The sequence below is a fragment of the Pleurodeles waltl genome, chromosome 6 (genome assembly GCF_031143425.1).
Source record: "Pleurodeles waltl isolate 20211129_DDA chromosome 6, aPleWal1.hap1.20221129, whole genome shotgun sequence".
NCBI classification, from domain to species: Eukaryota; Metazoa; Chordata; class Amphibia; order Caudata; family Salamandridae; genus Pleurodeles; species Pleurodeles waltl.
The window spans coordinates 1,705,289,255-1,705,316,708 of record NC_090445.1 but is presented as its reverse complement, the minus strand read 5'-3'; the positions used below and the strand labels follow the sequence as shown (position 1 = coordinate 1,705,316,708).

The window sequence follows — 27,454 nt, the reverse complement described above, 5'->3', positions numbered from 1 at the left end:
CAGGAGAGGAGCGAGTGGGAAATGGTGGAAGCCTAAGGCTGCTTCCCCTGCTGCACCCCGCCAGAGGATGAGGAAGAGGCAGAGTGCTGCTGAGAGGCTCCCCTGGTGCGGACCCTACCCCTCCCCCTAAAAGATCTATAGGGGTGGGAAGAGGCAGGCTGCTGATATCTTCCCCGAAAGGAAGAGGAGGAAGAGCCACGCCCAAATCCACGAAACCTCCTGAAGAATCTGGAAGAGGCCGTGGAAGAAGGAGCTTGGAGTCCCAACGACTTAGCCGTGGCCCTGCTCTCCTTAAAACGTTCCAAGGCCGAATCAGCCTTAGCCCCAAACAGTTTGTCCCCATCAAACGGGAGATCCAACAATGTGGACTGTACATCTGCCGAAAAGCCCGAGTTACGAAGCCAGGCCTGTCTCCTTTCCACCACAGTTGTGCCCATTGCTCTGGCTACCGAGTCAGTGGAATCCAGTCCCGTCTGGATAATTTGGGTCGCAGCAGCCTGGGCATCAGAGACAAGATCCAAAAGACCCTGGGGAAGCTCTGTAAACGAAGAGGAGATGTCATCCATCAGAGCATGAATATACCTCCCCAGGATACAGGTCGCATTAGTGGCCTTTAACGCCAGACTGCAGGACGAAAAAATCTTCTTCGACTGCGCCTCTAGCTTTTTTGAGTCTCTGTCCCCAGGCACCGTCGGGAAAGAACCAGGCGCTGACTTGGACGAACAGGAGGCCTGCACTACCAAGCTTTCCGGCGTAGGGTGCCTAGATAGGAAACCAGGATCAGTTGGAGCCGTCCGATACCTCCTGGCCACGGCTCTGTGAACTGCTGGGGAAGATGCCGGCCTCTTCCACACCTCTAAAACCGGATCCAGCAGAGCGTCATTAAAAGGTAACAGAGGCTCCGCCGCGGCTGAGGCCGGATGCAACACCTCCGTCAAAAGGTTTTGTTTTGCCTCCACCACCGGCAAAGGCAGGTCCAAAAAACTAGCTGCCTTCCGTACCACTGTATGAAAGGAAGCAGCTTCCTCAGTATATTCCCCCGGGGACGAAAGGTCCCACTCAGGGGAAGTGTCCAGCCCACTGGCCGACTCCAGTCCACGCAGCCCATCACCCGAGTCCTCTAGCTCTCCTTCCTCTAGGGCTCGTTGGTACTCCTGCTCTTCTAGTACCCGGAGAGCACGCCTCCTTGAATGCAGTCGTTGCTCAATCCGCGGAGTCGACAATGCCTCCGCCAAAGTCGGAGATCGGCGCCGATCTTCCGAAGCCACCGACGCCGCATCCGGCGCCACGGGTAACTTCGGCGCCGACTGAAGAGCAGCTGAAACAGATGGACCCACCGGAGTCACAGGCCGAAATCTCGACGTCGACGGGATGGAAATCCCTGGGGCCAATCCCTCCGAAGCCACCGGAGCGGCCACCGGCGCCGAGCCCACGTTCCCAAACGGGAGAAAGGGCATAAAGGGTGCCGGCCGAAGAGGCGCAGGATCACCCAAAGAAAAGGCCAAAGGCCCAGCCGGAGCACCCCCTGGAGCCATCTGTTGGAAGATGGCATACATCGCATTCAAGAATGCGGAACTATCGGCTCCAGGGGTGGGAAAAGCCGGATACTGGGGTGCCTGTCTCGGAGGCGACCCCGACTCCGGCCTCGGCGTCTGCGCCGGAGAAAACACTTGAGGCTCCAATACCTCAATCACCGACGCCTGTCCAGGCGAAGTTGGTGACGCCGGAGAGGGCAACGGCGTCGAAGGATGCAGCGTCACCGTGGGGCTGACCTCCCATGTCTTTCGGCGCCGATCCGGAGACCTGGAACGAGCCTCCCTTGAATGACGCCGAGATTCTCTACGGCGCCGGGAGTCTCGATGACGCCGATGTTTTGGAGAAGACTTCTTGTGATGCTTCTCCTTTGACTTGGCCATAAACAGCTTCGCCTCACGTTCTTTAAGGGCCTTCGGATTCATGTGCTGACATGAATCACAAGTCGAGACGTCGTGGTCGGAGCTCAAACACCAAAGGCAATCGGAATGAGGATCCGTCACCGACATCTTGCCTCCACACTCACGACAAGGCTTAAATCCAGACTTTCTCTGCGACATTATTTCCACAGAGAAAGAGTACGCAGCAAGATATACACTGTAACCGTAAGAGTAACAGTTGCTCCCTCGAAGATAACCGTTTCGAATGCACGGAAAAAAGGGAACTGACGTCCGCACGTCGTCGAGGACCTCTTATTGCCTGTATGACGTCAGACGGCGTCGCGTGCGAGACAGTGACGTCCTCGTCGACGTGCAGAGACTAGTAAGAAGATTTCCGTAGAATGCTGGCGCCATGGGAGTATTCATGAGGTGAGGAATCCACAGGTAGTTGTATCCATCAGAAATGCGTGCACGATTTGCATTGCCACTGGCGTAACGCCGCTGCATCAGCTATATTGGTTTCCTTCAGATTGGCTTTCCTAATGCTCTATGGAGGTGCAGTGGGGTTTAAAGTAATATCGTTGGGTAAAAGTAGTATTCCTGGGCTACAAGAACACAATCCCAGCTAGGGCTGAGGCTCTCAAAATGGCGGCTTCCGTTTTTTCAAGTGTGCAGTTATATCCTTTATCCAGACTGCCTCACGGGCCAACAGCAGCGCCTATATTGTATTTTACAGGTCCCAGTTGTGGGGCAGCACTGCAGGACGGAGCGCGGGAGCTCAGTAATTGCCAGCGGGCAAAAGGTAAAAACCATCCAATTAGGCGCGCTACGGCGCACCGTGCAGTGAAGCAGGGCTGTGCGCGAGAGGACTCGGCCGGCCCGTGTGCGCCAGGCGACCCCCCGCGGACTAGCGGATGGCTCCAACTCCCGCAGCGGGGTCGCGGGGTCGCGGCGTCGAGCCCTCACCCCGTTACTGATGACGGGGTCCGGGTATCGGCTTCGGCACGTCCAGGACACTGCTCCGTTCAGCTGGGCTAGGCAGTCATCGAGGACAGCACGGTAAGCACGGACCTCAGCGACGTTTTGCGTGCTGCTTCAGGACCGCGGCATTCCCGGTCACGATTATTGATGCCGCCCTGCGGGGCCCCTCGAACGGTCTCTCCACCCTGCCCCAGGGGGGGGCAAGGAACGCGATGGCAGGATTATTGTGCGGGCTGGGCGACGGAGCTGTGATTTACACAACTGCTCCGGTCGCCATCTTGGCCACGCCCCCTTTATGGACTAAATCATAACTGTGAAATACCTCTAGTTTCAGATGAATTCAAATTAGAAATTGTAATACTAACTGAGGATGATGTAATTTTCAAATAGTGCTCAAACATTGTCAAAGGTGCAGACAAAGAATAGGGGTAAACATATCCTTTGCTATTATCTGCTGTTTAGGAACTGTTAATCATTTTGAGCTACAAAGTCCCCTGTTAAATAATTCATGGTCTCATAAATCTCCAATTGGAAAGGTCTATGCCACTTTAATTTTAGAAGCTTGTGGAGCGACACAAAGCATCTGATCCTTTTAAATAAACATTTATATAGTAAAGAATTAATCTTTTTCTAGAAGTGAGCCAGAAGTGACTTAGGGGGCACTAAATATTTTTTGGAGCAATAATATTTTAAAGCATTAGTTCTAGCCCCCTCCTCTATTAACTTTGGAATATTTTACATTTAATAGGAATGAAATCCATCATTGCTTTAGCAAAAAACAAAACATTCAGATATTTCATAAAGGATATTATCCATTTAACTTCTTAATCATCCATTTTATATTGGAAACATAAATTGTGTAAAGGGGAAAAACTTGGGCTTAAATGTATTTAGTAAATAGCCAGATACTTACAGTACTGAATACTTGCCATAAGAATACCAAGAATGGCACATAACGGTTAGGGCACATATTAGAATGTCATCAGCGTAAGCTGACAATTTAACCTGGGTATTATTTATTATTATAAAGGGAAATACAATATTATTAAGATAATTACTCAGTAGGTGTCCACTTCAAAAGATGAGTAGCAGAGAGCTCCAACTCTAATGCCTGTTTACCAAGGAACTAAATCAAACACATAAAATAAGTCTTCAATTGCAGTTAGTTAACACCATATCCATATAAAGCATACATTGGCATCTCAACTAGAAGTAAAAAAAGCACTGGAAAAGCCAATAGGTCTGGTGTCGGCCCCCAGTCTTTTGGCAATTCCTGTTTTGTCATAGTTTTGCTAAACTTTATTAATCAGGAAACTGTGGTGCCATTACCAAATCTTTAAAAACAAAATCCCTAAAGGCAAAAATGATTTTTGGTCTCAAAAAGTAATGATTGCCATAGTACTCTCTGGCACTGAACGTGGCTGCTTTGTGTGTGGATGCCCTGTTTGTGAAAGGGCAGCGTGCTGTAAATCATAGTGCAGTCGGTCAGTGGCTAGATGGGCTGATACGTTGCCTCTTGACGCATGCTGGAATGGGTGGAAGAAAGTGTGAATAATACGCTCACAAACTAATAGATGAAGTCTGGCTGAAACCCCTATAAGTAGCTATGTCATACATACTTTCAGTAAAATCAAAAGGTCTTGCCTGACACAGATCTAAAAACAAACAAAAAAACAATCAGTCTAGCTATGGTCTTTGAGAAAGAGGGCGAGAAAGAAAAAAGAGAAGGCGAGAAAGAAAAAAGTGAAGACAAGACAGAAGAAAGGATATTGAAAGGTCTTGGTTAACACAGACCTAAAAAAGCTAGTCGGTCTGGCATTGGCTGCCTGCCTCAGAAGGAAGAAGAGGAAAGTCAAGAAAGAAAAACAGGAGGGCAAGTAAGAAGGAAGGAAGGAAAGAAGGCATGAAGAAAGGCAGAAAAGGTAGGAAGTCAGTCCAAAAAAGAAAGAAGAAGGAGAAAGAAGGGGAAGGCAGTCAAAAAAAGAAGGAAGGTAGGCAAAAAGGAAGAAAGAAGGAATGAAAGAAGGCAAAAAAGAAAGGAAGATGGAAAGAAGAGAAAAAAGAAAGGAAGAAAGAAGAAAAGAAAAAAGGCAAAAAGAAAAAGGAAAGAATGCAAAACAAACATGGAATGAAAGGAAGAAGGCAAAAAAAGCAAAGAAGTCAAAAAAGAAAGAAGGCATAACGAAATAAAGAAGGAAAGAGGGCAAAAGAAAAGAAGGAAAGAAAGAAAAAAAGAAAAACCAAGGACAGAAAAATGAAGGAAGGCAAAAATAAAAATAAATAAAAAGATTGAAAGAAAGCAAAAGGAAGGAAGAGGAAAGAAAAAAGGAAAAAGGAAAGAAGTAAGAAAAGAACAGAAAAAGGACATAAGGTAAAAAAAAGACAAAGAAAAAAGAAAGAAGTAAAAAAAAGAAAGACTGGAGGAAAAAAAGGAAGAAAGGCAAAATAGAAAGCTAAAAAAGTAACAGAAAAAGGAAATAGGAAAGACAGGGCAAAAAGGAAATAAGGCAAAAAGAATCGAAGACAGAAGGAAAAAGAAAGGACAAAAAAGGAAAGATGGCAATAAAGAAAACGATGGAAATAAAAAAGCAAACAAGGAAAAATGAAGGAAATAAAGGGAAAGGAGGCAAAAAGAATAAAAAAGGGAAAGGAAGAAGTCAACAAAGTAAAATAGGAAAAATAGAAGGCTAGAAAGAAGACAGAAAAGAGGGCAGGAAGGAAGGGAAGACCGGCAAAAAAGGACGGAAGACAGTCAAAAAAGAAATGAAGGCAGGCAGAAAGGAAGGGAGGTAGGCACAAAAGGATGGAAAGGTGGAAGGAAAGAGCGTAAAAAAGAAACTAGGAAGAAAGACAAGAAAAACAAAAGGAAAGAAGGAAAAAGGAAAGGAGGCAAAAAAGAAAAGCAAAAGCAGGAAAGAAAAAAGGAAAGCATGCAAAAAAGAATGAAAGAAAAGGCAAAAAGGAAAGAAGGGAAGAAAAAGGAAATAATGCAAAAATAGAAGGAAAGAAAAGAAGAAGGAAAGAAACATTCAAAGAAAAGAGCAAACCATACAAGAAAGGAAAAAGGCAAAGAGAGAAAAAAGGGAAAGAAGGCGAAAAGGAATGAAAGAAAAGTAAAGAAAAAAGTGAAGGCAAGAATGTAGTCAAACAAGGAAGGAAGGTAAAACGAAGGAAGAAAGTAAGGCAAAAAAGGAAAGCAAAAAAAGGGAAGAAAGAAGTAAAAAGGCAAAAAAAGAAGGAAACTCAAAAAAGCAAGAAGAAAAGAAAAGGAAAAGCAAAGAAGAAAGGAGGGATGAAAGGACAGAAAAAGAAAGAAGGCAAAGAAGGAATGGAAAAAGGCAAAAAAGAAAGAAGGCAATAAAGAACAAAGGAAATAAGGCAATAAAGAAAGAAAGGGGAAAAGCAGGACGATACAGAAAAGAAAGAACAAAGTGAAGGCCAGAAGAATGCAAGAAAGAAGGCAAGAATGAAGGCAGGCAAGTAAAGAGGAAGGCAGGCAGTTCAAAAGCGAGGGAGGAAGGCAAAAAAGGAAGGAAAGAATAAAAGAAAGAAGGCAGAAAAGAAATAACGAAGGAAAGAAGGTAAAGACAAACAAAAGTAAATAAGGCAGTAAAGAAAGAAGGAAAGAAAGAATGAATGAAGGATTAAAGAAAGAACCAAATAAAAAGGAAAGGAAAAGAAATAAGATAAAAAGAAAGAATGGAAGAAGAAAAACACGGAAAAAGGAAGAAAGGAAAGAAGGCAAAAAGTAAGTAGAAAAAAGGCTAAAAAGAAAAGACGAAAAGAAGGAAGGCAAAAAGAAGGTAAGAAGAATAGAAAGAAGGCAAAACCAAAAGAAAGAATGAAAAATGGACAAAAGGAAAAATGAAAGAAAGAAAAGTGAAGGCAAGAAGTAGAGAGGTAAGAAAAAGGAAAGAAGCCAAAAAAGAAAGAAAACGAAAGAGAAGGAAGGGAAAGGAAGAAAGAAGATAGAAAGAAGATTCACAGTATAAAATATTGGATACTAAAGCCTTAATTTAACCCTGCCTATGTTTAAATAAAAGTGCTACAGAATGTGCTGCAAATCAAACACAATGAAGTTTGGGTTTCTTCCTGGGAAAGGTTTGTTGAAGAACCATTGGTGAATATGAGTCCAGGATCACAATATGGCAGGTTGTGAAATAGCTGCAGTGAAGTAAACAAAGGCCACTCCAAAAGGAATTTACAACCACAGGACCCAGGAACGGATAAAGCTGGAATTTGCCCTGTGCTCTCGTTAAGGTTGTCCTGCTATCACATCAGGCAACACTAAAGAAATGATAAAGTTAAAAACAAAAACACTGGTGCTAAATGGACCTACCTTGGGTGCAGATGTCCACCTTGTGAAACAGCAAAATACAGCCACTCACAGTGAGGTTAATCCTTGGCTTACCTAGGCTGACTCATTGCCCCATTCTCTATGCTGTAGAGGGCGGAAGCAAAATGTGAATGACACAACAAAAGACCAATGTATGAAAAGAGGTGGCTAAAAGCCTCTCTTAAGTAAGTATATTATACATATCACTTTAGTAAAATCAAAAGGTTTGGCTAATGCCAGGCCTACAAACACTAGCCCCAGTGCTGCATGTTCTCAGTAAGGAATATTTATTGTAGTAATAATGACATTTGCATCACAGCCATGACACAGCGCAAATACCAACCTCTAAGCAGACAATAAAAACAAGTGAATCATGAAGATACTCATCTTCAGTAAGAAAAGGTGCATAATTATGCTAATAGGAATAGTATACTAATAAAAAAAAAAAAAAGTACCAGATTGCCCCCTCCCTAGTGGACTGGAGGGTGGGTGTAGATTGGTGTGCCCAACTGGAGAACCTATATATGCTGCACAGGCTGCCCACAAAAACATGAAAAGATCTGGGGGAAATGGGGTGCTTACTATGGCTCGGCTTTGTGATTCTTAAGTCTGACATCTGTACAATGGAACTTTTATGCGAATGTAGAGGTCCTTATTGGTGGATTGAAAAATTTATAAAGGTAGTTATTTTAAAAAAAAGTACTACACATGAATTCAATTCAATGTCATAACTATATATATATATATATATATATATATATATATATATATATATTTATATAGGATCTAACTACATTCATAAAACACTGTAAGCACCCCTCAAATAAAACGCTATCTTTTACAATTCTTAATACCTTGTCTTTGGGAGGGTGGTGTTAAAAAAGTGTGAGAGTCCACATCCAAGGCTGGACGTGGAACAGACATGTTTTTGTAATAATATTCTTAAAAGCAACGTTTCCCAGTCTTACATGTGTATTTCCAGGATGCAATAACTTCATTGCGATTAAACAAGCCAAATCATCAATACTTAACTCTTTTTTTAACCACCCTAGAATAGCTTCTAGCCTGTAGCTGACCTGGTGCATAAATGTGTGAAATTATGTTACTGGGCATTAATATCTCTAAAAGAGCCAAAACATCAACACAAAAAATGTTCTATGGAATCCATATAAGCATTCAGTTTAATTTTCTCCCATTTCAAAGTGTCGCATTTACACACAGCAAGCATTTTGATCCCAGTGGCTTGTAGACACTGTGTCATATTTATAACTGAAAATACAGACATTTTTTTCATTCATCGATACACATATAGCCGTTCATACACACACTCTGATACCTCCCCAAACACTGCGCTCCCACTGGCACACATGGTAGCCCTATCACAGTGTCTTAGTCAAAGTATTTTGTTCAAACCATAGTTTCTTATGGATACATCTACCTGTGAATTCCTCACTTTTGAATACTCCCATTGCACCAGCATTAGACGGAAATTCTTTCTTTCTATCTCTCCACATATCGAGGACGTCAGAATGCAACAGCTCCGCATGCGACTCCGTCAGACGTCATCTGAGCCATAAGTCCTCGCGGGCGTGTTGACGTAATTTCCCTTTATTCCACACTTTTAACACAAACGGTTTTTCTGCCTCTCTGTGTCGTTACACTGTTTTGAGGGAACTTCATTGTCGAATTTCTGTTTGTGCAACAATATCTCCACTGAAGAAGTCGGGCTTCAAACCCTGTCGAAAGTGTGGAGGTCACATGCCGGTCAATGGCCCGCATGAAAACTGCCTCTGGTGCCTAAGTTTGGATCACGTCGTCGGGGGATGCTCTCCATGTCAGAGCATGAACCCTAAGGCACTAAAAGAAAGGGAGGTGAAGTTGTTCCTGGCGAAACTTTAAAGGAGAAGCGGGCCATCGTAGATCTAGGCCTGGAGAGGAGTCGTCATCCCACAGGTCTTCGAAGTCACACAAGAAGCGCCGTCATCATAGTTCACGGCGTCGTTCATCCTGAGATACCACCCCTATGTCTTTGTCTCTGGCTTTGAAGTCCCAGTGTGCTCGGCTTGGTAAGTGAGTCTCACTCTATCTCCTCCACAACCAAAATCGCCTCAGGCATCACCAGTGCCATCTTTGGTGGAGATCTCGGCGCCACCCAAGAGTACTGTGGCACAGTTCTCTCCTGTAACTTCAGGAGATTGAAGAGCAGGCGACAGGACAGATTCAGTCTCCACAGCAGGAGCAAGAATATCCATCCTTTCTGTCCCAGGGACGGATCCTACAAACTTCTTAAATGCTATGTTTAGCATTTTTTATAGAGCTTTGGCCCCCTCTGGTGCACCTTCGGGCCCCACAGGTCCATTTGGCCTTCTCCTTGGGAGGTTTCCCGGTGCTATGTAGACAGGCTACTTTCCTGCCTTTCATGCCTATGGCCCCATGACCTTGGTTTGTAATGGCGCTGAGAAAAACATCATCACCATTGGAGGAATTATCGGCACTGGTGGCGCCGATTCTGACATCTGATAGATCTTGTGTGGTGTCAAGTCATTCTAACCCTGCCAAGAGTAAGGTCCCGATGCCATCCCCGACTTTGCCGGTACCGCAACAGGTTTCATCGAGGCGCGCATTCTCTTTCGAAGCCACACCTGGAATCCAGGCTGAGGACCAGGACGGAAGCCTTGAGGCTCACGGAGGACCAAAAATATTTGGAGGACCAGCAGTGTCAGGACCTTGAATAAGGGTGGATTCTGATGCCTTCTCAGGACTTTGAAGGCACTAAGGTGACGAGTGGACTGGACACGTCCCCTGAATGGCAATTATGGAAATTAGGAAGGCAATTAGGAAGGCAGCAGGACTTCTGGACTTACCACTGCCCACTACAGAATTAAAATCAAACATTTTTACAGAGGTTCTCCATTCTTCCTCTGCGGCATCAGAACCCATTCTGCCATTCAATGGGGCTTTGTCAAAGCCAGTTCAAGATCTGTAGCAGAAACCTGTTCGACTCCTTCAGTTTCAAAATCTATTGCCAGGTGGTATAGGGCAACACTAGGGGATCCTCAGTTTCTGAGCCAACATCCAACACCTGAAAGCCTAGTGGTACAAGTTTCATGCTCTTCGAGGTCTGCACCTGGTTCCTTTCCCACAACTCCTGCTGACAGGGAGTCGAATCAGATGGAGCAGTCGGCGAAAAATATCTTTTCATCTGGAAGTATGCCATTGAAGTCAGTCAATACCACTTGCCTATTGGACAAGTACATCTATGTGCTAATGGATTCGGCCAAAGAGGTCAACCCCAAACTGCCACAGTATGCACAGAGTCATCTTGCTGAACTTTTTCAGGATAGTCAGGCGGCAGCAAAGCAGGTTATACAATCAGGCCTGGGTGCAGCGGACTCTGTTGCCAGGGCCATGGGGATTTCAATTGCCGACAGAAGGCATGCACGGCTGAAAGGATCGATGTTTTCTCCTGATGTCCAGGTCCACGTTAATGGACCGTCCATTCAATGGATCTAGGTTGTTTGGAGCCAAGGCAGATTTGGTCTTAGAGAGGTTAAAGGAGAGCAAGGCCTCTGCCATGTCCTTAGGTCTTCAGACACTCTCCATGACCTACAGACCTTTGCATCAGTTTAGGGGGTTTGGACGCAGCTCGTCCTTTCGTGGGAGGCAGCACTTCCAACAGCAGCAGCCTACCAACCCCCTCTATAGGTCCTACAGAGGTTGTGGGAGAGTTAAGCAACGTGGTGCAGTCCACAAGGCTTCCCCCTCATCCTCCTCTGCTAACCTCTCAGGAAAGCACCCCTATTTCTCCCACCCTTCCCAAGCATGTGTTACCCGCAGGGGGGAGGTTGATTAATTTCCTTCAAGAGTGGGAGGCCATAGCAATGGATAGTTGGGTGTTAGGCACTGTAGGAAAGGGATATGCCCTTCCCTTCCAGGAGTTCCTCCCTCCTTTCCCTCCCAAGTTTTTGTACAGAAGAACATCTGCTGCTGCTTCAGCAGGAGATACAAATTCTGCTTTTAAAGGGTGCAGTGGAGTTGGTTCCAGAGCAGGAAAGGAGTCAGGGTTGGTATTCAAAGTAATTTCTGATCCCCCAAAAGGATGCTCGTTTACGGCCGATACTAGACCTGAGGATTTTGAATTGGTTCCTCAAACAGGAAAAATTCAAAACGCTGACCCTAGTGCAGGTGCTTCTTGCGCTGGACAAAGAAGATAGGATGGATCCCACAGAAAGTATCTCCGGTACACGGTAGGGTCGCAGCATTACCAGTTTGAAGTCCTTCTGTTTAGTCTTATTTCTGCACCTCAAGTCTTCACAAAGGTGATGGCAGTGGTAGCTGCACACCTCAGGCGGTGGGGAATACCAGTATTCCCTTACCTGGATGACTGGTTGCTCAAAGCCACATGTCCAGAGTTGGTGCAGCAATACTTGCTTTTGACAAAACACCTGTTGTTCAACCTGAGGTTTTCCATCAATGTTTCCAAATCTCACCTGGAGCCCTCCCAAAGCATCCTGTTCATAGGGGCGGTACTGGACACCACCACAAATCGTGCCTTTCCTCCTCCACAGAGGGTTCCAGACATTAAGGCTATGATTCCAATGTTTCAAGATGGGGCGCTCATTCCAGTGCTAAAGGTCTTATGTCTGCTCAGTCTGTTGGTCACTCATACACGTTGGCACATGATAGCTCTCCAGTGGTGCCTCTGCAAGCAGTGGTTTCAACACAACGGAGATCTCAAGGAGTCTATAATGATCTCCAGAAGCACTGCGGCAGATCTTCAATGGTGGTCTGTGCCTGTCACCTAACTCAAGGGGGGCCGTTTTCCCTACCACCTCCGGTGACCACAGTGATAACGGATGCTTCCACTCTAGGGTAGGAAGCTCATTTGGGGATCTGGAGATCAAGGGTCTTTGGTCTCCGGAAGAACAGATGTTTCATATCAATCTGTTGGAGCTGCGGGCAATACGTCTGACTCTCAAGCCTTCCTCCTTTCCATTCGCAGTCAGTCGGTACAGGGCTTGACAGACAACACTTCCCGATGTGGTACATAAACAAATAGGGAGGAGTAGGGTCGGATCTTCTCTGCAGAGCAGCTCTATGTCTCTGGTCCTCGGCTCAGGACAGTCAGATTTGCATAATAGCAAACCATTTGGCCGGAGTTCTCAACGTACATCCGGACAGTCTCAGCCGGCAGTTTTCAGCCAACCACGAGTGGCGACTTCATCCGGAGGTGGTTTTTCATGTCTTCCAGTTATAGGGGATGGCTCAGATATACCTGTTTGCTACTCGCGAGAATGCGCACTGCCCGTTGTTCTGCAGCCTCCAGTATCCAAGCAGGGAACGCTGGGGGACGCGTTTCAGTTGAGCTTGAGCAACCGGCTGCTTTATGCATTTCCCCCCATACCTAGGATTCCTCAACTTCTGAGGAAGATTCATTGATAGCCCCAGATTGGCCAAGAAGGGTGTGGTACACAGAAGCCCTTCAGCTCTCACTGTTCCCTCCGCTCTATCTCCCTCAGAGGACAGACCTCAACTCGCTGTCACAGAGGCAGGTTCTACACTCCTACCTCCGGAGCCTGCGCCTTGGTGCTTGGACATTGAACAGGGCAACCTGAATTCCTTTTCTCTTCCCCCTGAAGTGGTGGATGTTATTTTATCGGCCAACCGACACGCCACCCAAACTCTCTATGCTGGTAGATGGCCCAAGTTAGTCAAATGGAGTGAGGACAGACACGTGGACCCCTTAAAGGCCCTCTTATCCAAGGTTTTGCAGTTTGCTCTTTCCTTCACACAGAATGGTTGTGCAGTTGCAACAGTGAAAGGCTATCTCTCTGCATTGTCTGCATTTATTTGTTTATCCGACCAACCCTCTTTGTTTACATCCCCTATAGTTTTAAGGTTTCTTAAGTGATTGACTAATATGTGTTTTCCTACTCCATTTATAATGCCTCAGTGGGGTTTAAATTTAGTTTTAGCGTACCTGATTGATACATCGTTTGAACCGTTACATAGTAGCCCGTTGAGGCGCCTTACGTTTAAAACTGTTTTTCTCATAGCGGTCACGTCGGCTAGACATGTTAGTGAGCTGCAAGCTCTGAGTGTAAAACCCCCATTTACCACTTTCTATGCCAGCATGGTGGTTTTGAGAACCAGGACGGCTTTCCTGCCAAAGGTAGTGACTCCTTTTCATTTGGGGCAGTCCATCACCCTTCTGTCCTTTTATCCTCCAAGAAGGAGGAAAGGGTGCATCGTCTGGATCCAGAGAGAGCTTCTACATGGGCAGGACGAGAGAATTAAGGATGGGCGATCAGCTGTTCATCGGCTATATGGGCAAAATGAAGGGCAAAGCCGTCCACAAAGGAACTTTGTCAAGGTGGCCCATTCTTAGCATTAAAATATGTTATGCGCTGGCAAAGAAAGATCCTCTTGAGGGCATTAGGGCTCATTCGACCAGAGCTAAGGCTACTACTTCGGCTTTAGCTAGAGGTGTACCAGTCGTAAATATTTGCCAGGCAGCAACCTGGGCTTCCCTCCACACTTTTGCAAAACATTACTGCTTGGACTCAGAAGTGAGGAGGGACGGCCATTTTGCCCGTTCAATACAGGACTCCTTGTTATAGGCAGACAGGCGCCCACCTCCAGGTGTGGGACTGCTTTGGGACTCTATTCAAAACGTGAGGAATCCACAGGTAGATGTATCCATCAGAAGAACAAGTTACAGGTAATGTTATTTCTGGTGAATACAGTTCTTCCTGTGGATTCCTCACTGGCCTCCCCGTTGCCTGTCTAAATATATAACAAGAAGGAAATTGTTGTGTATATTTTGTATATGTTGCATATTGTATATACAGAATGTATGTTTATGTATAAATGTATATAAATTCTTGAGTTGAGTTTGCGTATGCTGTGCTTGTGATGTTGGTGTTCACCCGTTTGCCTCGAAGGCGGGTGAAACTGACGCCAGCGAGGACTTCTTATTGCTCCGTTAATGTAAGACGCAGAGATGTTTCATTTTGACATCCTTGTCGACGTGGAGAGCTAGAAACATTTTTTTGCGGTTGAATGCTGGCACAATGGGAGTATTCAAAAGGTGAGGAATCCGCAGGTAGATACTGTACCCACCAGAAAAAGCGTTAAAGGCGGCAAGTAACTTGTTCATCTAGCTCTTATGGACATTTCGCTTAACGTTAATGAAGCTGGGTATGGGGGCACCTGGTAACAGTGCATGAGCTGCTTAGCCTTCAGTAGCTCAATATGATTTTTACTGATCAGAAGTAGCTCTCACTACAGAAAAGGTTGGAGACCACTAGTTTAGTTTAGATCTACAAGAAATCGAGTCAGCCGCTCTTATCTGACACCAGAACCTTTAAAAGTACCCTTGCAAAATAAGGCATTGTTTCATTGCAGCAAATTCTAGTCGATTTGAGCTTGAGATAGTGGAAGATGAAAAATGGCTCTTAATAGCTTACACTGACCTAAGAGTAGCTAAATCCTGAATTTTTTCAGGAAAAACCTCCAGGCCGTACTTGAGTGATGGAGTATATTGCGCTCTAATAACTTCCATTAATTGCTTGCCTGAGGAGCTTGAAAGACATTTGGAGAAGTGCAACATTGCAGAAGTGATTGACACAGCTTCACGATTTAAGAATGCTTAGTGAGTCATATATGAAGCACTCTTTGAACATTACTCCTGAACACTTCAAGCAGCAATGTGCTGAATCTCATGAGTTTGTAACAGCAAGTGAGCTTGTTTTCTTGGGTCCCTTTTAAAGACTAGTAGATTAGAGGTTGCATGGGGTATCCTCAGGGTATTTGGTATCCACAGCTTTCTGTGTGCGCTGAAGCCTGCATCTTGTTCAACTGAAAAGAATGGTGCGTCAGTATACTGCATGTTAAAAAGGGCAGTTGCCAGGTTTTGGGGGCCTTTTGCCTGACTACTGCTTTACATCTGTATGCCACATACAGATCGGAAAGAAAGGAGCTAAAACACAAGCCAGCTTCAATCCTTTGTTGGTGTACATTTGCTCATTTTTCCAGCATAAGTAAAATGTCTCGATGGTCTAGATATTTTGGAAAGATTTGTGAGTTTTGAGATAGATTGTAGAGAGCAGGCTATGAATAATACATGTAAAGCAGCTTCTCAGATGAGTTGCTTGCCCATAGAAGGAGCAGTCATTGGGAGAATTAACCACATGAACTATGAGGTATGAGCAAATTAAAGAAGCTCTAATCAGATGGTTTGGGCTGGAGCCAGCTCACTACCCTCAGAGATTCAACGAAAGCAAGAGAGCAGATGGTGTTCCGTATGAATCTTGGATTCATGGAGTGTTGCGTGATGGGAATGTGTGGGTGAGAGGGATGAAGTCCAAGGACTTTCATGTCCGTAACCAGTTAATGGTGACAGAACAACTCGAGGAGGAATGCTCTACCCCACTTAAGCAAAATATGTCAGACATATACGAAAAAGATCCAGAGAAGCTTGCAGTGTTGTCGGACAGGTGGTTAGCCATCAGGGCTAACAAAGAGCCAGAGCAGCGTGGCTTTAAGCAAAAGGAATAGAGGAACTCTCAACAGGATAGTTCCACTCCAGAGGGCAAGGGCCGTGACTATTCCTGTGGATCCAAGAGAGGACACAAGTCAAAAGGAAAGTTGGATCCAAGTCAGGAACACGAGGAGAAGGAAGAACGGAAAGGTTCCTCCAAGCTCGTAGCGATTACTTGTTATTGGTGTCACAACGAGGAACTGTCAGGTACTGACTGAGAGTGAAAGAACCTGCGAGAGAGCTGTTGCACTCAACCTAGTAGCAATAGACAGTCGGGTAAGGGGCACAGATGCTCTTAAGCACATCTGAATACCGAGGGTTTGCGAGGGAAGCTTGTATCAATGGTGGGAATGTTCCTGCCCTGTGGGATACAGATGCTTACCCGACTGTGGTTGAGATGAGTTATTTCAACCCCCATGATGATTTTCCATAGTGCCAATGGCACAGGTTTGGTAGTCTGTAGGGATAACTTGGAGTACCAGGTTGCTGAGTTGATAGAAACTATTGGCAAGTTCTTCCATGTTTGATAGAGAGGTATGAGAGATAGAAGGTGCTGGATGTCTCTTGGGATGTGCTTTCATTGCTCTGGATTAATACCAGGACCAAAGACTACATGGCTTGGTTTTGAGCAGAACACAGACTGATGTCATTCTGACGAAGAGAATGGGACCTTTCCAGATTTAAAAGGACCCGAGAAAGCTAGTGACCACATCAGGGCACACTCTGAGAAGGCACAGACTGTGTGGACTCCAAGGTCTCTGCCCCAGACAGAGAGGAAGATGAGACACCCAAAGCAAGCCAGGTGCTGGAGTCTGAGTTACTGCCAGAGCTGCAGGGTTTGTTCAGTGCTGGCGGACCTAACCAGGAGGCATTCCCCAGACACAACCTGCACTTTTGGGGTTTCAGAAGAAAGCTCAGAAGCAGGAAATACCCAGGAAGGGAGTGGTCAGAAGAAACTGGCTTGAAGGGTGGACCGAAATATAGTGAGCCCATACCTCTTGAGTCAGAAGCTAGGAAGAGACTAGTGGTGTCTCTAGTGCACAAGAACTTCCAAGTGTTGCCACCAAACAATGTGCCCTTAACAGGTCACTTGTTTATACCAAAAGACCCTTAATAGCTTTGACTGTTTATTCTGCTGGCCAGGAATGTGCAGAGTCACTCAGAGGTTCTGTAGAACCTCTCCCACTTGCCAATTGAGTGGTAAGTCAGGGGTTAATACCAAGGCACCATTAGTGCCACTGCCAGCAGGTGTTCATTTGAGTGGGTTGTCAGGCAAGTGGTATTTCTTGGGTGTGGTGGACCATGCCACTAGGTATCTAGAGCCAGTACCTCTAAGAAGCATAACTGCAAAGGTAGTCACTCCTAGGGTTCTTTGCAAAGGTTGACTTTTATAAGACAGTTATTTCTAACCGGGGAAGAAACTTTATCTTCACATTTATCACAGAGAGGTGATACACCACACCGTACCACCCACAAACTAGCTCTTTCACCAATCGGTTATTTTTTTCCCTCTAGTCAGACCACCATCTACAGCGTCTTTTATAGCTTTCCAGTAATTTGGGCTTTTGCTCCATCTGCCCTTCTCTCCTGCTCTCACCCACCCAGATGACCCTGTTTACTATATTCCTTTTGGCAGAAGCATTAATGATGCTCAGATGCAAATTATGTTTCCCACAGGTTCAAAAGTGCAATCAGTTTACTTTGTTCTTACTCCAGTTGTTGTAGAGGGCAGAAACAGTCTAGGCTCAAGTTCTCACACTCACTCCAGGCTTTGTTCCAATCACAAGCTGAGGCCTGTGGTACTCACATGCTGTCCTTGTAGCTGTTGCAGGCGAAGTTGGTTGCACTCTAAGGGGGTTATTACAACTTTGGAGGAGGTGTTAATCCGTCCCAAAAGTGACGGATATACCACCAGCCGTATTACGAGTTCCATAGGATATAATGGACTCGTAATACGGCTGGTGGTATATCCGTCACTTTACAGTCACTTTTGGGACAGATTAACACCTCCTCCAAAGTTGTAATAACCCCCTAAGTCTTCGGCACACACTGCCTCCCTGAGGAACCGAAGCATGCTTCTTGATTAGGGCCTTGCTGCATTGATACAAGTGTTTTTTGGCCAGCTTTGTGGTTGGTACAAGCAGGTTGCATGGCAAGGCAGTTGCCACCTCAGTCCGAAGCAGACAGTTGACACTTCAAGGCAACTGCAGCCTTCCTAGGCCAGCCAGTTATCCAACACTGAAATTGCAGCTACTCATGTTGTCAGCAGTGGCAGCACCAAATCGCGCCCCTCAGCAGCGACCTGACGCACGCAGATTTGACGAGTCTTTTGAGTGAGTTTCTCACTGGGAGCTCCGGAGAAATGAGGAGATCCACTGCAGCATGGGTCACTCCTGGCTTTGCTCTCAGGCTGTCTGGGTTGTCTGTGTGCTCTTCAGACCTGGATCATGCTGATGTTCTTGTCATGGACAGTCTCTCCTCCTGCAGAGCAAGACAGACACTCTCCCTTTCTCAGCAAGCGGGTGGGCTTCTTGACACTAGCCCAACCTTCAGCAAAAAAGTGCAAAATTCAGGTGATGTCTACAGAGCACCCTCTTCCTTGGTCGTGAAGAACCAGCAGCTGGAACAAGGGGTTGTTCTGGTGATAGCAGAGCACAGATTTCTCAAGTTACCCTGACCAAAGAGGCAGCCAAACGTCCATTCACTTCCTTGGAAAACTCCAAAGTAGTGTTCTGGAGTACTCCTGGCTGATCCCCAGGCTCTACAGACTTCCACTAACAAAACTACTCCAGTCAGAGGCAGGGTTCAGACCACATAGGTGAGCCAAGTAGAAGTAAGCAAGCGCTTCACAGGCGGTCTTCGATACTGTGACATGCATAGTGGAGAATTACTCATGTTTAAAGTCGGGAAGCAGCCAAGAAAATCCAAGTGGCATTGGACCCCACAGTGCCACCACACAGTATATAGGGTTAAGATAAAGAAGTGTTGGAGAGGTGTAATTAAATAGGCACAATCTCCCACATACACAGCTCTCATAGGGCCAGATGTACGAAAGGATTTAGCACTAAGGGACTTAATTGCAATGTCGGTCCGTTAAGAAATGCTAAATTGCTTTTTCAGATGTCCAAAGGCCAATAGGGAATCGCATTTTGCGATTTCCAAATAGGAAATTGCTAATAGGGATTTCCTATTTGCGATTTCCTAAGCACATGTACAAAGTATTTTCGAAATGCAAAATGGGCATTTAGGAAATGCAATTGCCATTGACTCCAAGTTGATGGCAACCATGTGCAAGTTTAAAAAATGTATTCAAAATGCAGTTTTTAAGTGCCATGTTGGATTTTTTTGGGGGGTGCATCAAATGGGGCCGTAGGCCTGTAGGCACCCTTGCTTTTTCATTTCCTAATTTGCAATTTCCTGTTAGGCCGTTAGGAACGAATGGTGTAGCATCGCTTGAATAGCAAATTCCTAATAGCGATTCCTAGTCTGTAGGGATCGCTATTAGGAATCTTTATTTTAGTACATTCCATTTTGCATTTTCTAAATAGCGATTTCTTAGGATTCACTGTTTAGGAAACGCAAAATAGGAATTTCATACATCTGGCCCTAAAGATCACTATATCGCAAAGCATTAACTGCCCACAACCCAGCTTCCTGTGTTCTTACCCATTGACTTTTTGCTTGGTTTTAACTGTGTACAGCACTCTATTGACTTTTGGCTAGGTTCACTGTATAGAAACACCATATACATATATACATAGATACAGTGGATTTGTCCGCACATTTTATGGTTCCGACAGTCAGTCTTTGAGGCATTGGAGGTCACAGCAAGAGTCAAGTTTCTGAAACCTGCATTGCATATGCAAGAGGTTGGATGCCAGACCCAGCATGTAGCAAGAAGAAAAGAACGTTAACAAACCAGCTTCTCCTGGCTGCCAAGCAGGCACTATTGACGAAAGGCCTGATTTAGAGGTTGGCAGATGGGTTACTCCTTCACAAATGCGACAGATATCCCATCCGCCACCGTATTACGATTTCCAGTGGAAACATAATGTATGTCCAAAAGTGTGGATTGCCCCTTATCCCAGAAACCAACAACAGGAGGCTTTGGTAGTTATTAGAGATGGATACAAATTCTCATGGACAACAAATGTCTGTCACTTTCTTCTGAGAGGAGACTGCTTCTCAGGTACTTTGCATAAAAATACAGAGACCTCCCCTTTCAGATTGCTGCGTCCTATGCAGAGTCTTCCACTGGGCTGGGAGAGCTACAACCTGTGATAATCGAAAAAAACACAAAAAATTGAGAAAATCTCAATAAAACACTATTGAAACCTAAAGGTAATAAATCTTTCTTTAATATCCAAATTCTAGAGCATAAATGTAGAGAAGAAAATGTATTACACCTGTGCTGAGAGCTTCCAAGAGACAGCAAGCGCTCAATAAAAGACGGTGCACTTTTTGTGCAGTCAGACAGCATATTGCTGTACACCTACACCATACTGGTGCTTCCGTGCTAGCCATCACCTGAAGTGGTGTTGGCAAGCCGTATGGAGCATTGGGTGATAAATGTGTTGGCCGGACTGCAGAGTTTAGAGTTGGGCAAAGGATGTCAAACTTGAGCTTCTTCTTCATTCGCCAAACTAACGCCATGAGTTTCAGGAAAGGGATATGGCCAAGTCCTGTAAACTCCCCTCTTTAAGATGGTGGTTTGTCCAGAGAATGTTGAGGTTGAAGTATACAATGAAGTCTTTTCCTATGATGTCAGTTCCTGTTTGAATCATATGTGAGGAGGCATTTATCAATGATGTATATCATACTTGTCTTATTTTTCATCATGTTCTCTCACCCACATGCTCCGGTTTTTGCCCCTGGTTTTTGATTCCTGGAGTTGAAACTTCTACTGGATCTATTTCTGGAAATTCTTGATTGGTTCTTTCCTCTTCCCTGAAGTCTGGGGATTGTTGGTGCCTTGCTATTGACGTCTTCATCTTCTACCGAGAGCTACTAAATTGGCACGAGGATTTTTACCTTTTGTGTTGTTACCCCCAACTGGCTTCCTCTTAAGGAGACACGTGACACCTTTCACATGTATATTAAGAGCAGGGCAGCCTTGTGGCTACTGAGAGGAGCCGCCCTTCACTTGGGCAATCGAGAACAAAATTCAACGGAACTCCTCAATGGCCAGTCTTGAGAAAAGATGAATATCCTCTGGTGATGGAATTTCTGCATTTGTATCTAGCAGAGCAAAACTCTTGAAATTCATGTACAATATCTTTGACAGAAGTCATCAATCCTGCATTCCTATTCTTCTGCTGAATAGTATTTTATTTCTGGTAGATTTATGCTTAAATAATTTGCAAGTAGTCAAGCAGAGCCGACAAACTATTTAGCTTTTCACTTGTTTTGATGTAGCCCGCTATATTGATTAAAATAGAAATATATTCATATCTACAGCTGAAAAGATAACTGTAACAATTGTCTGGTGCCTTTCAGCAGGCTCCCCTTTCAACTGCAGAATGATTATATTAAGGATTTTATTATACTTAGCCATCAACAAGGTATCTTTTTGCATTTATTATTCCATAAATAATTTAGAAGTTCTCTCTGTGTTGTCTCCATTCAAAATAGCATCTGCATTCATGCATCTTCTAAACCTCTGTTTGTTGCTGAAGGAAGGCACGACACTATAATGTTCTTTTTAATTTGAGGCCAGGTTTCTGTCTCACGCCCCCGCCACAGCTGGGCCCACAACTCACCCAGGATTTAAGCAAGCTTTGCAGCTGTACAGCACACGTGAGCTCCTGCACACAGGTGTAAATTGGGTATTTGTGCTGGGATTAAAGTGTGAGGTAAATACTTGAGTGCAGGTGGCAAAAATGGATTACAAAATAGAATTTTCAGTTGTTGTGTAGATGCATCAGCATTTGTGTTGTTTGTGGTATGCAGAGCTGTGTGGCCTGCAGCGGAGTTGATTTTAGAGCTTTTCTTTTTTGCCACAAATGTTTGATTTAGATTTTTTTATGCTGTTGGTGCAAGCAGTCTACTGCATTAGTGGCCACCCTTCCTAATAAATCAGCAATATTTAAAACTTGTTGCATTAACTGAAAGCTAAGCATTGTTGCCATCCATTACAGGGATTTTCAAGTGACAAATGCCCTTTGAACTGTCGGTGACTGTGACTCTTTGCGTGTGTGGTGTAGAGTAGCGACAGAGGAATCTCGCTCTGAAGTTTAAATTGAGCTGCTAGTGTCTTGAATATTCTTCATTCTGGATATGTAGACATTGGGGACACAGCAATGTGAGTTTGTCTCTGCTGATGGGAAGAGGCTTAGAGGTCTTTATAAATACCCTTCTTTGTCTCATCCTTATCCAGCCATCACTGTCTCTCTGATGTTTCTTTCTGTGGTAAATTGCTTTAAGTGTGTCCTGTCTGTATTCCACTGGTGCTTCATTGTGAGTTAAATCAGTTTAATGTTTTTCTCTCTTTTTTGGGCCTTTAACATTGAATGACTCCCGTTGTGATATGGCCAATCACTGCTCAACGTACCAATTTAGCGGAAGGTACTGCCACAACTTTCCCTTGAAGTTCAGCCATTTTCCCATGTTTCTCCCCTTAGACAACTCCTGTCCCACACTGATTGAGATAGTTCTGTGTCCTTTGGTATCACTGCTCAGGGTTGCAAGTTTGACTCCCACTGAGTGAGTCTCAGTCTCGCTGTGATAGCGTGCTCCCCCTGGAATTTTTCTGTGAGTGTTGGCAATGGCTATGCCTCATTTTGTCTGGATTCTGTTGACTCTGACTCAAGCTCTGTTGTTTGCCAGGATTTTTTGTCTGACATGGCCATGACAGAAGTGGACCGGTTCATGGACAGAGAGCACCTCATATTCCGCGAGAACACCCTCGCTACAAAAGCCATAGAGGAATACCTGAAGCTGATTGGACAGAAATACCTCAAGGACGCCATTGGTAAGTCTTTGCCCTAGGACCTCAGGAAACAGCCATATTAAACTGTCGTAGAGTGTGGGGGGGGTGTAATTATGTTCTGGTGAGCATATATCAACCCAGGGGACAATTGGTGAGGCCATCTCAGAGTATGAGATGTGCTGTATATTGAGTCCATCTCAGCCCATTACAATCTGTGGAACCATCTCAGGATACAAGATGTGTGGCTGTGGTATGAGAAGCTTCTCACAGCTTATGACACATGTCAGCCATCTCTTAGTACAATCAGTGCTTAATTTGAGCTGGTGGTTTCCGCTGCTTGGCACAGGCACTTCATTCTCAGCACCAGCTCTTATAACAGCCTGCTACATGGTGGTGCTGTTTGTCTAATTTTGTGAGGAGCACAACCACAGTTGTTTAATAATTGAAAATATATAAATCACTAATACCTGCCACCCGGAGCTAAAAGAATAGGTTGGACGGCATGTATTAGTCATTTTTAATGTATATTGAAAGAATGAATTGTCCCATTAAGGCACTGTCACAGTGTGATGCGTAGGGTACGATGCGACTAATGCATCATTAATGTTCTACGTAAGATCCAGTATTACTAAGGGATTACCATAGTGTCTATTGTTGGCGTGATACACCTTCAGCACAAGTATGTGTAAGATAGGGTGTCCAAGGAAGATCATTAGGAACTGAACAGAGGCCAGCACAGGTGTGGTGTACTATTGGACATACACACACGTGCACATCCACACAATCCTTCCCTACCAGAGTAGGGGTAAAAGTGTAAAAACCCTGCAAGATCCCTAAATGAAGGTAAATGCAAGAGCGTCCATACAGACAAACTCACATATGTGACTGGAAGCTGTTGCATACACAAACCTACAATAACCGGCGAAGATGGAAAAAGCCCAGGAAAAGGGCAATGGCACGCCCCTCTCCCCAGTTAGCATATAGTTTTTTGGATGGAGCTCGTTAATCCAGGATTCTCTGTGCTTACATACGTCCCTCAGTTATTTCTCTGCTTCTTTTAGCCACTGTCTCTACTTATTTTGTGTGGTTTAAAAGACGAACCATCTGAAACCAACAAGAGACAAACAAACACAACCAATCCACATCCTTTGGGGAGGAGCCTATGCCCTAAGGAGTGCAGACTACACTACCATTTGGCCAACAAAAATATCCAGTCTGTATCTTTACAAAGTAACATGCCTTTAGTTTGGGGTCAACTGAAAGTTCGAGCAAGGGACCAGCTACTCACACACACAAACACATCTCTAATCACTGGTGTGGGTGATGTCACAAATACACCACATTTGGGGTAAAAAAAAATTCTGCATACCATCCCCCAATGTTAAACTCTCCCAAGCAGTGGGGTTCTGTCCCTGCAACCTGCTGTAACTAAGTGAGCTTGATAATTTCTACTTTTTTTTTTTTTTAAGGGCAAATAGTATTGAAGGCATTCTTCACTAAATGTTTTGAGTGCTCTATGCCATGTAAAGTATGTCTCTGTGTTTCTCTCTCGCTCTTTCTCTCTCCTCCTCCTTGTTCTGAGGCGAGTTCATCCGAGCCCTGTATGAGTCGGAGGAGAACTGTGAAGTGGACCCCATGCGCTGCTCGTCCTCCACGCTGGGAGACCACCAGGCCAACCTCAGGATGTGCTGTGAGCTGGCACTCTGCAAGATTGTCAACTCTCATTGGTGAGTATAACAAACCATGCGAAGTGAGCTCCCTTCTCAATGGGATTTGTTAGCCGTACCTGTTTCTATCCAGTGTTGCATCTGTCTTGGGGTAGGGTCAAGGATTTTGCTTTCCTCTTTGTGGGGAGAGTTTGCCAGGACACCACTTACCCCAAGGAATGTTTTGGGGGATGGAGGATAGAACAAAACCTATATCAACGACCAGGATCATCAGTGGGTGACACCAACCAAGTGTCACCTTTATGAGTCTATTTCTTTGCATGCCACTAGCAGCACCATTAATCAACACCAAAAACGTAGCTTGGAGTTATCAAGCAGCAAACCATTGGCTCTAAAGTCATTGAAGGTGGGGTGTGCATGATGAGGGAGGCGTGTTTTTCTGGCTGCGGGTCCACCCAAAGGATACTTTGGAATCAGTTTAACAATGTACTCATCTGTCTTTCCATGGCACAGTTACCAATCAATGGTAACAGCACACTACTATATGACACAGTATGCACACAGAAGCCACTCTTGGATATGTCTATTGCAATTTTCTGAAATTCTTGGTCAGCATGTTTGGTATATTGCTTTCTGCAAGGAATCTGTAGTTTACCTTTGGTACCCTGGCAAGAACAGAAACACTTACCTCGAAGAAAGTGTTATATGTGTAATAACTCCCCAAACCAAATTTATAGTACCAGCATATGGTGGACAAAATATTGTGATACAAAAATATTGTGGCCACAGTGAAGATTATGTAACTATAATGAAGGTAAGTTAATACAGGTATGTTTACTATAGTTAATTCTATGTAAATGCAGCTTGATGAAATGCACTGTGTAAGCAGCTCTGGAGTTAAGAACAGTAAATCTATACTCCCCTTCAAAGTATTGTGGTTCTTGATATCGAGACCAAATTATTTTTGCATTATGATATTCCTGGTCTCGGTATTCTGACGTTCAACCCAGGCAGCAACAGTTTGGAAATAATGACCCTAAGTGGTCCAGATCACGGTGTTTAATAAGACTAAGTTTAACTGTCAAAAGGTCCAAAATTATGAAAATCCTATACACAGATCAAAAGTTATAAATTGAAAAAATGCTCTTTGGAAACCATTCAATGCTTCCTGATTGTAAAAGTGAAATAAATGCCTAAGTGTCTTCCATGCAGTTGGCTGGACTGAGGCTTCCTCTGTGACCGAAGCACGTGGTCAAAGACCCTGAGAAGAAGAAGAAGCACAGGAATTGCATCTGGATGGAGTTTGCATGGCCCAGCCCCACTAAGCCACCTATTTGCACACGATACAGAAATCATATTCTCACTCCTTACTTTCTTGTCCCTTGGACTTGTCTTAGATTGGTAAAGTCAATGGGAGTCAATATATTCCTTCATTTGAGGTCCTCTGTTTTCCCGCTTGGTCCTTCTTCTTTCTCGCTTCCTACCTTAATCTTCTTCCCTCCTCATTCCCTGGCTTTAATTTCCTCCACTAGAACCTCTGGCCTTCTCCTAAGCCCCTCCATGCAGATGTAATCATTTATCATGGCAGCAGTCACTGCAGCAAGGTACCAAAGTCTGTAAATCTGAGCAAGATCCACCCATAAGTCCTATTCACTATGGCCAAACTACTGATGAGCAACCTAGCAGTCAGTAATTTAGAGTCCTGAAACAGCTGACTAATTTCACTTCTTCCCCACAGGCCAAAGTTTTAAACTTCACCAGAACCTTATACAATATACTTTATAGCCCTCTGCAGTGAGCTATACCAGTCGTTAAAGGCCTGAGCCGAAGGCGAAAGCCTTTAACAAGGGACCAGTCCTTTAATGACCAGTGTAGCCGTGCTACGGCGGGCTCTAAGGCTATTAGCACATTCCGCCCAAGAGGCAAGAATGTTCTAATTAGTAAAGTAAAGGCCTCATGGAGCCCGAAGGGGGTTGAAATCCCCTTGGCGTCCCCGAGTCCTTTGTTCACAGCTGTTGCTGTGAAGGACAACATTGGAATGTTGATGCTCAGGGCTTTTACCGGCCATTAGAAGCTGAGTCACTCCTTTGTCTCCAATGGAGCTCCCAACATCCCTGTGTTCTCATTTCCCATAGAACACGGCCTGGTTTTCTTTGGGCTAAAGTGTAATCATATTCCCGGTCTACATCTCTGATATCTTAACTGATACACCTATACCTAGAACCCAAAATCTGCCGACAAGCACCTCGTAACTCAGACCGCCCTGTGCGGCTCCTGATAGTGCATCTTCCACCAGCTAGCAACCTCACACTTCCAGCTGCCATTAAAGTCCACCCTTCTCTCAAGGCACTCAAAACACCTCTTGGAAAAGACTTCTGATACTTGAAATCTATTCTTACGCATACCGACACTGTTGCTTGTGTTAATAAAGGAACACAAAGTTCAGTGTAACATTTTTTAAAGTTAGGTAAACAACCAATATAAATTAAAACTTAAAAGGTAAAGTTAAAAATGCAGGGAACTGTTAAAATGTCAGCTCTCCTATATTTAATCCCGTGCTAGGAATTTGGAAATTCTGTACAACAGTTGTTCTTAACCTGTGGTCCGGGCACCCCCAGGTGTCCGCTACATCTACTCAAGGGTCCGCAACTGTTTAGAAAATTAAACATGATTAGCAGATTAATACAAGAAATATGCAAAAAAGAAAAAAAATGGAAAAGTAAGAGTTCTAAAACGCTCTGCTAATGGGAAGGACTTTGAAACTGGAAGCTAAAAACTAACTTGCTACCTTGCCTTGTTCAGAGGGAGCAGCAGAAGTACAAAACCAGAATGGGGGATTGGTGGCCTCAGTTGAAGCTGCAGTGGTGTGTGCCGGCACAGAGGGCACGCATCAAGAGCAAACTGGACGAAGTGGTGCGCTAGAGTCCAGCATGCTGCTTTGTCTTTAAAAAAATAAAACTCAAATTGGAAAGCTTTTCCACTAAAATTTCAATTTCCACTCATTTGTTAGTGAGGTAAATAAAATAATCCATAATTTGTGTTTTTGATGGATGCGTATGTACTTTTGTGTAATGTTTTGAGGTTCAA

The 27,454-nt window shown here is 44.6% G+C and overlaps 1 protein-coding gene across 8 annotated transcripts in view; it reads left to right on the top strand.

Moving 5' to 3' along the window:
• The window catches only part of SYNGAP1 (synaptic Ras GTPase activating protein 1), a 738,530-nt gene that overhangs the window by 661,855 nt on the left and 49,221 nt on the right, over positions 1-27,454 (top strand). For all 8 annotated transcript variants that reach the window (XR_011205102.1, XR_011205103.1, XM_069241850.1 and 5 more), the window contains exons 9-10: positions 22,598-22,742; positions 24,283-24,427. Coding sequence is in view for 6 of the 8 variants with exons in the window: in XM_069241850.1 (XP_069097951.1) it covers positions 22,598-22,742; positions 24,283-24,427 (290 nt within the window). In the remaining 2 variants the exon portion in view is untranslated. The remainder of the gene's footprint in view (positions 1-22,597; positions 22,743-24,282; positions 24,428-27,454) is intronic.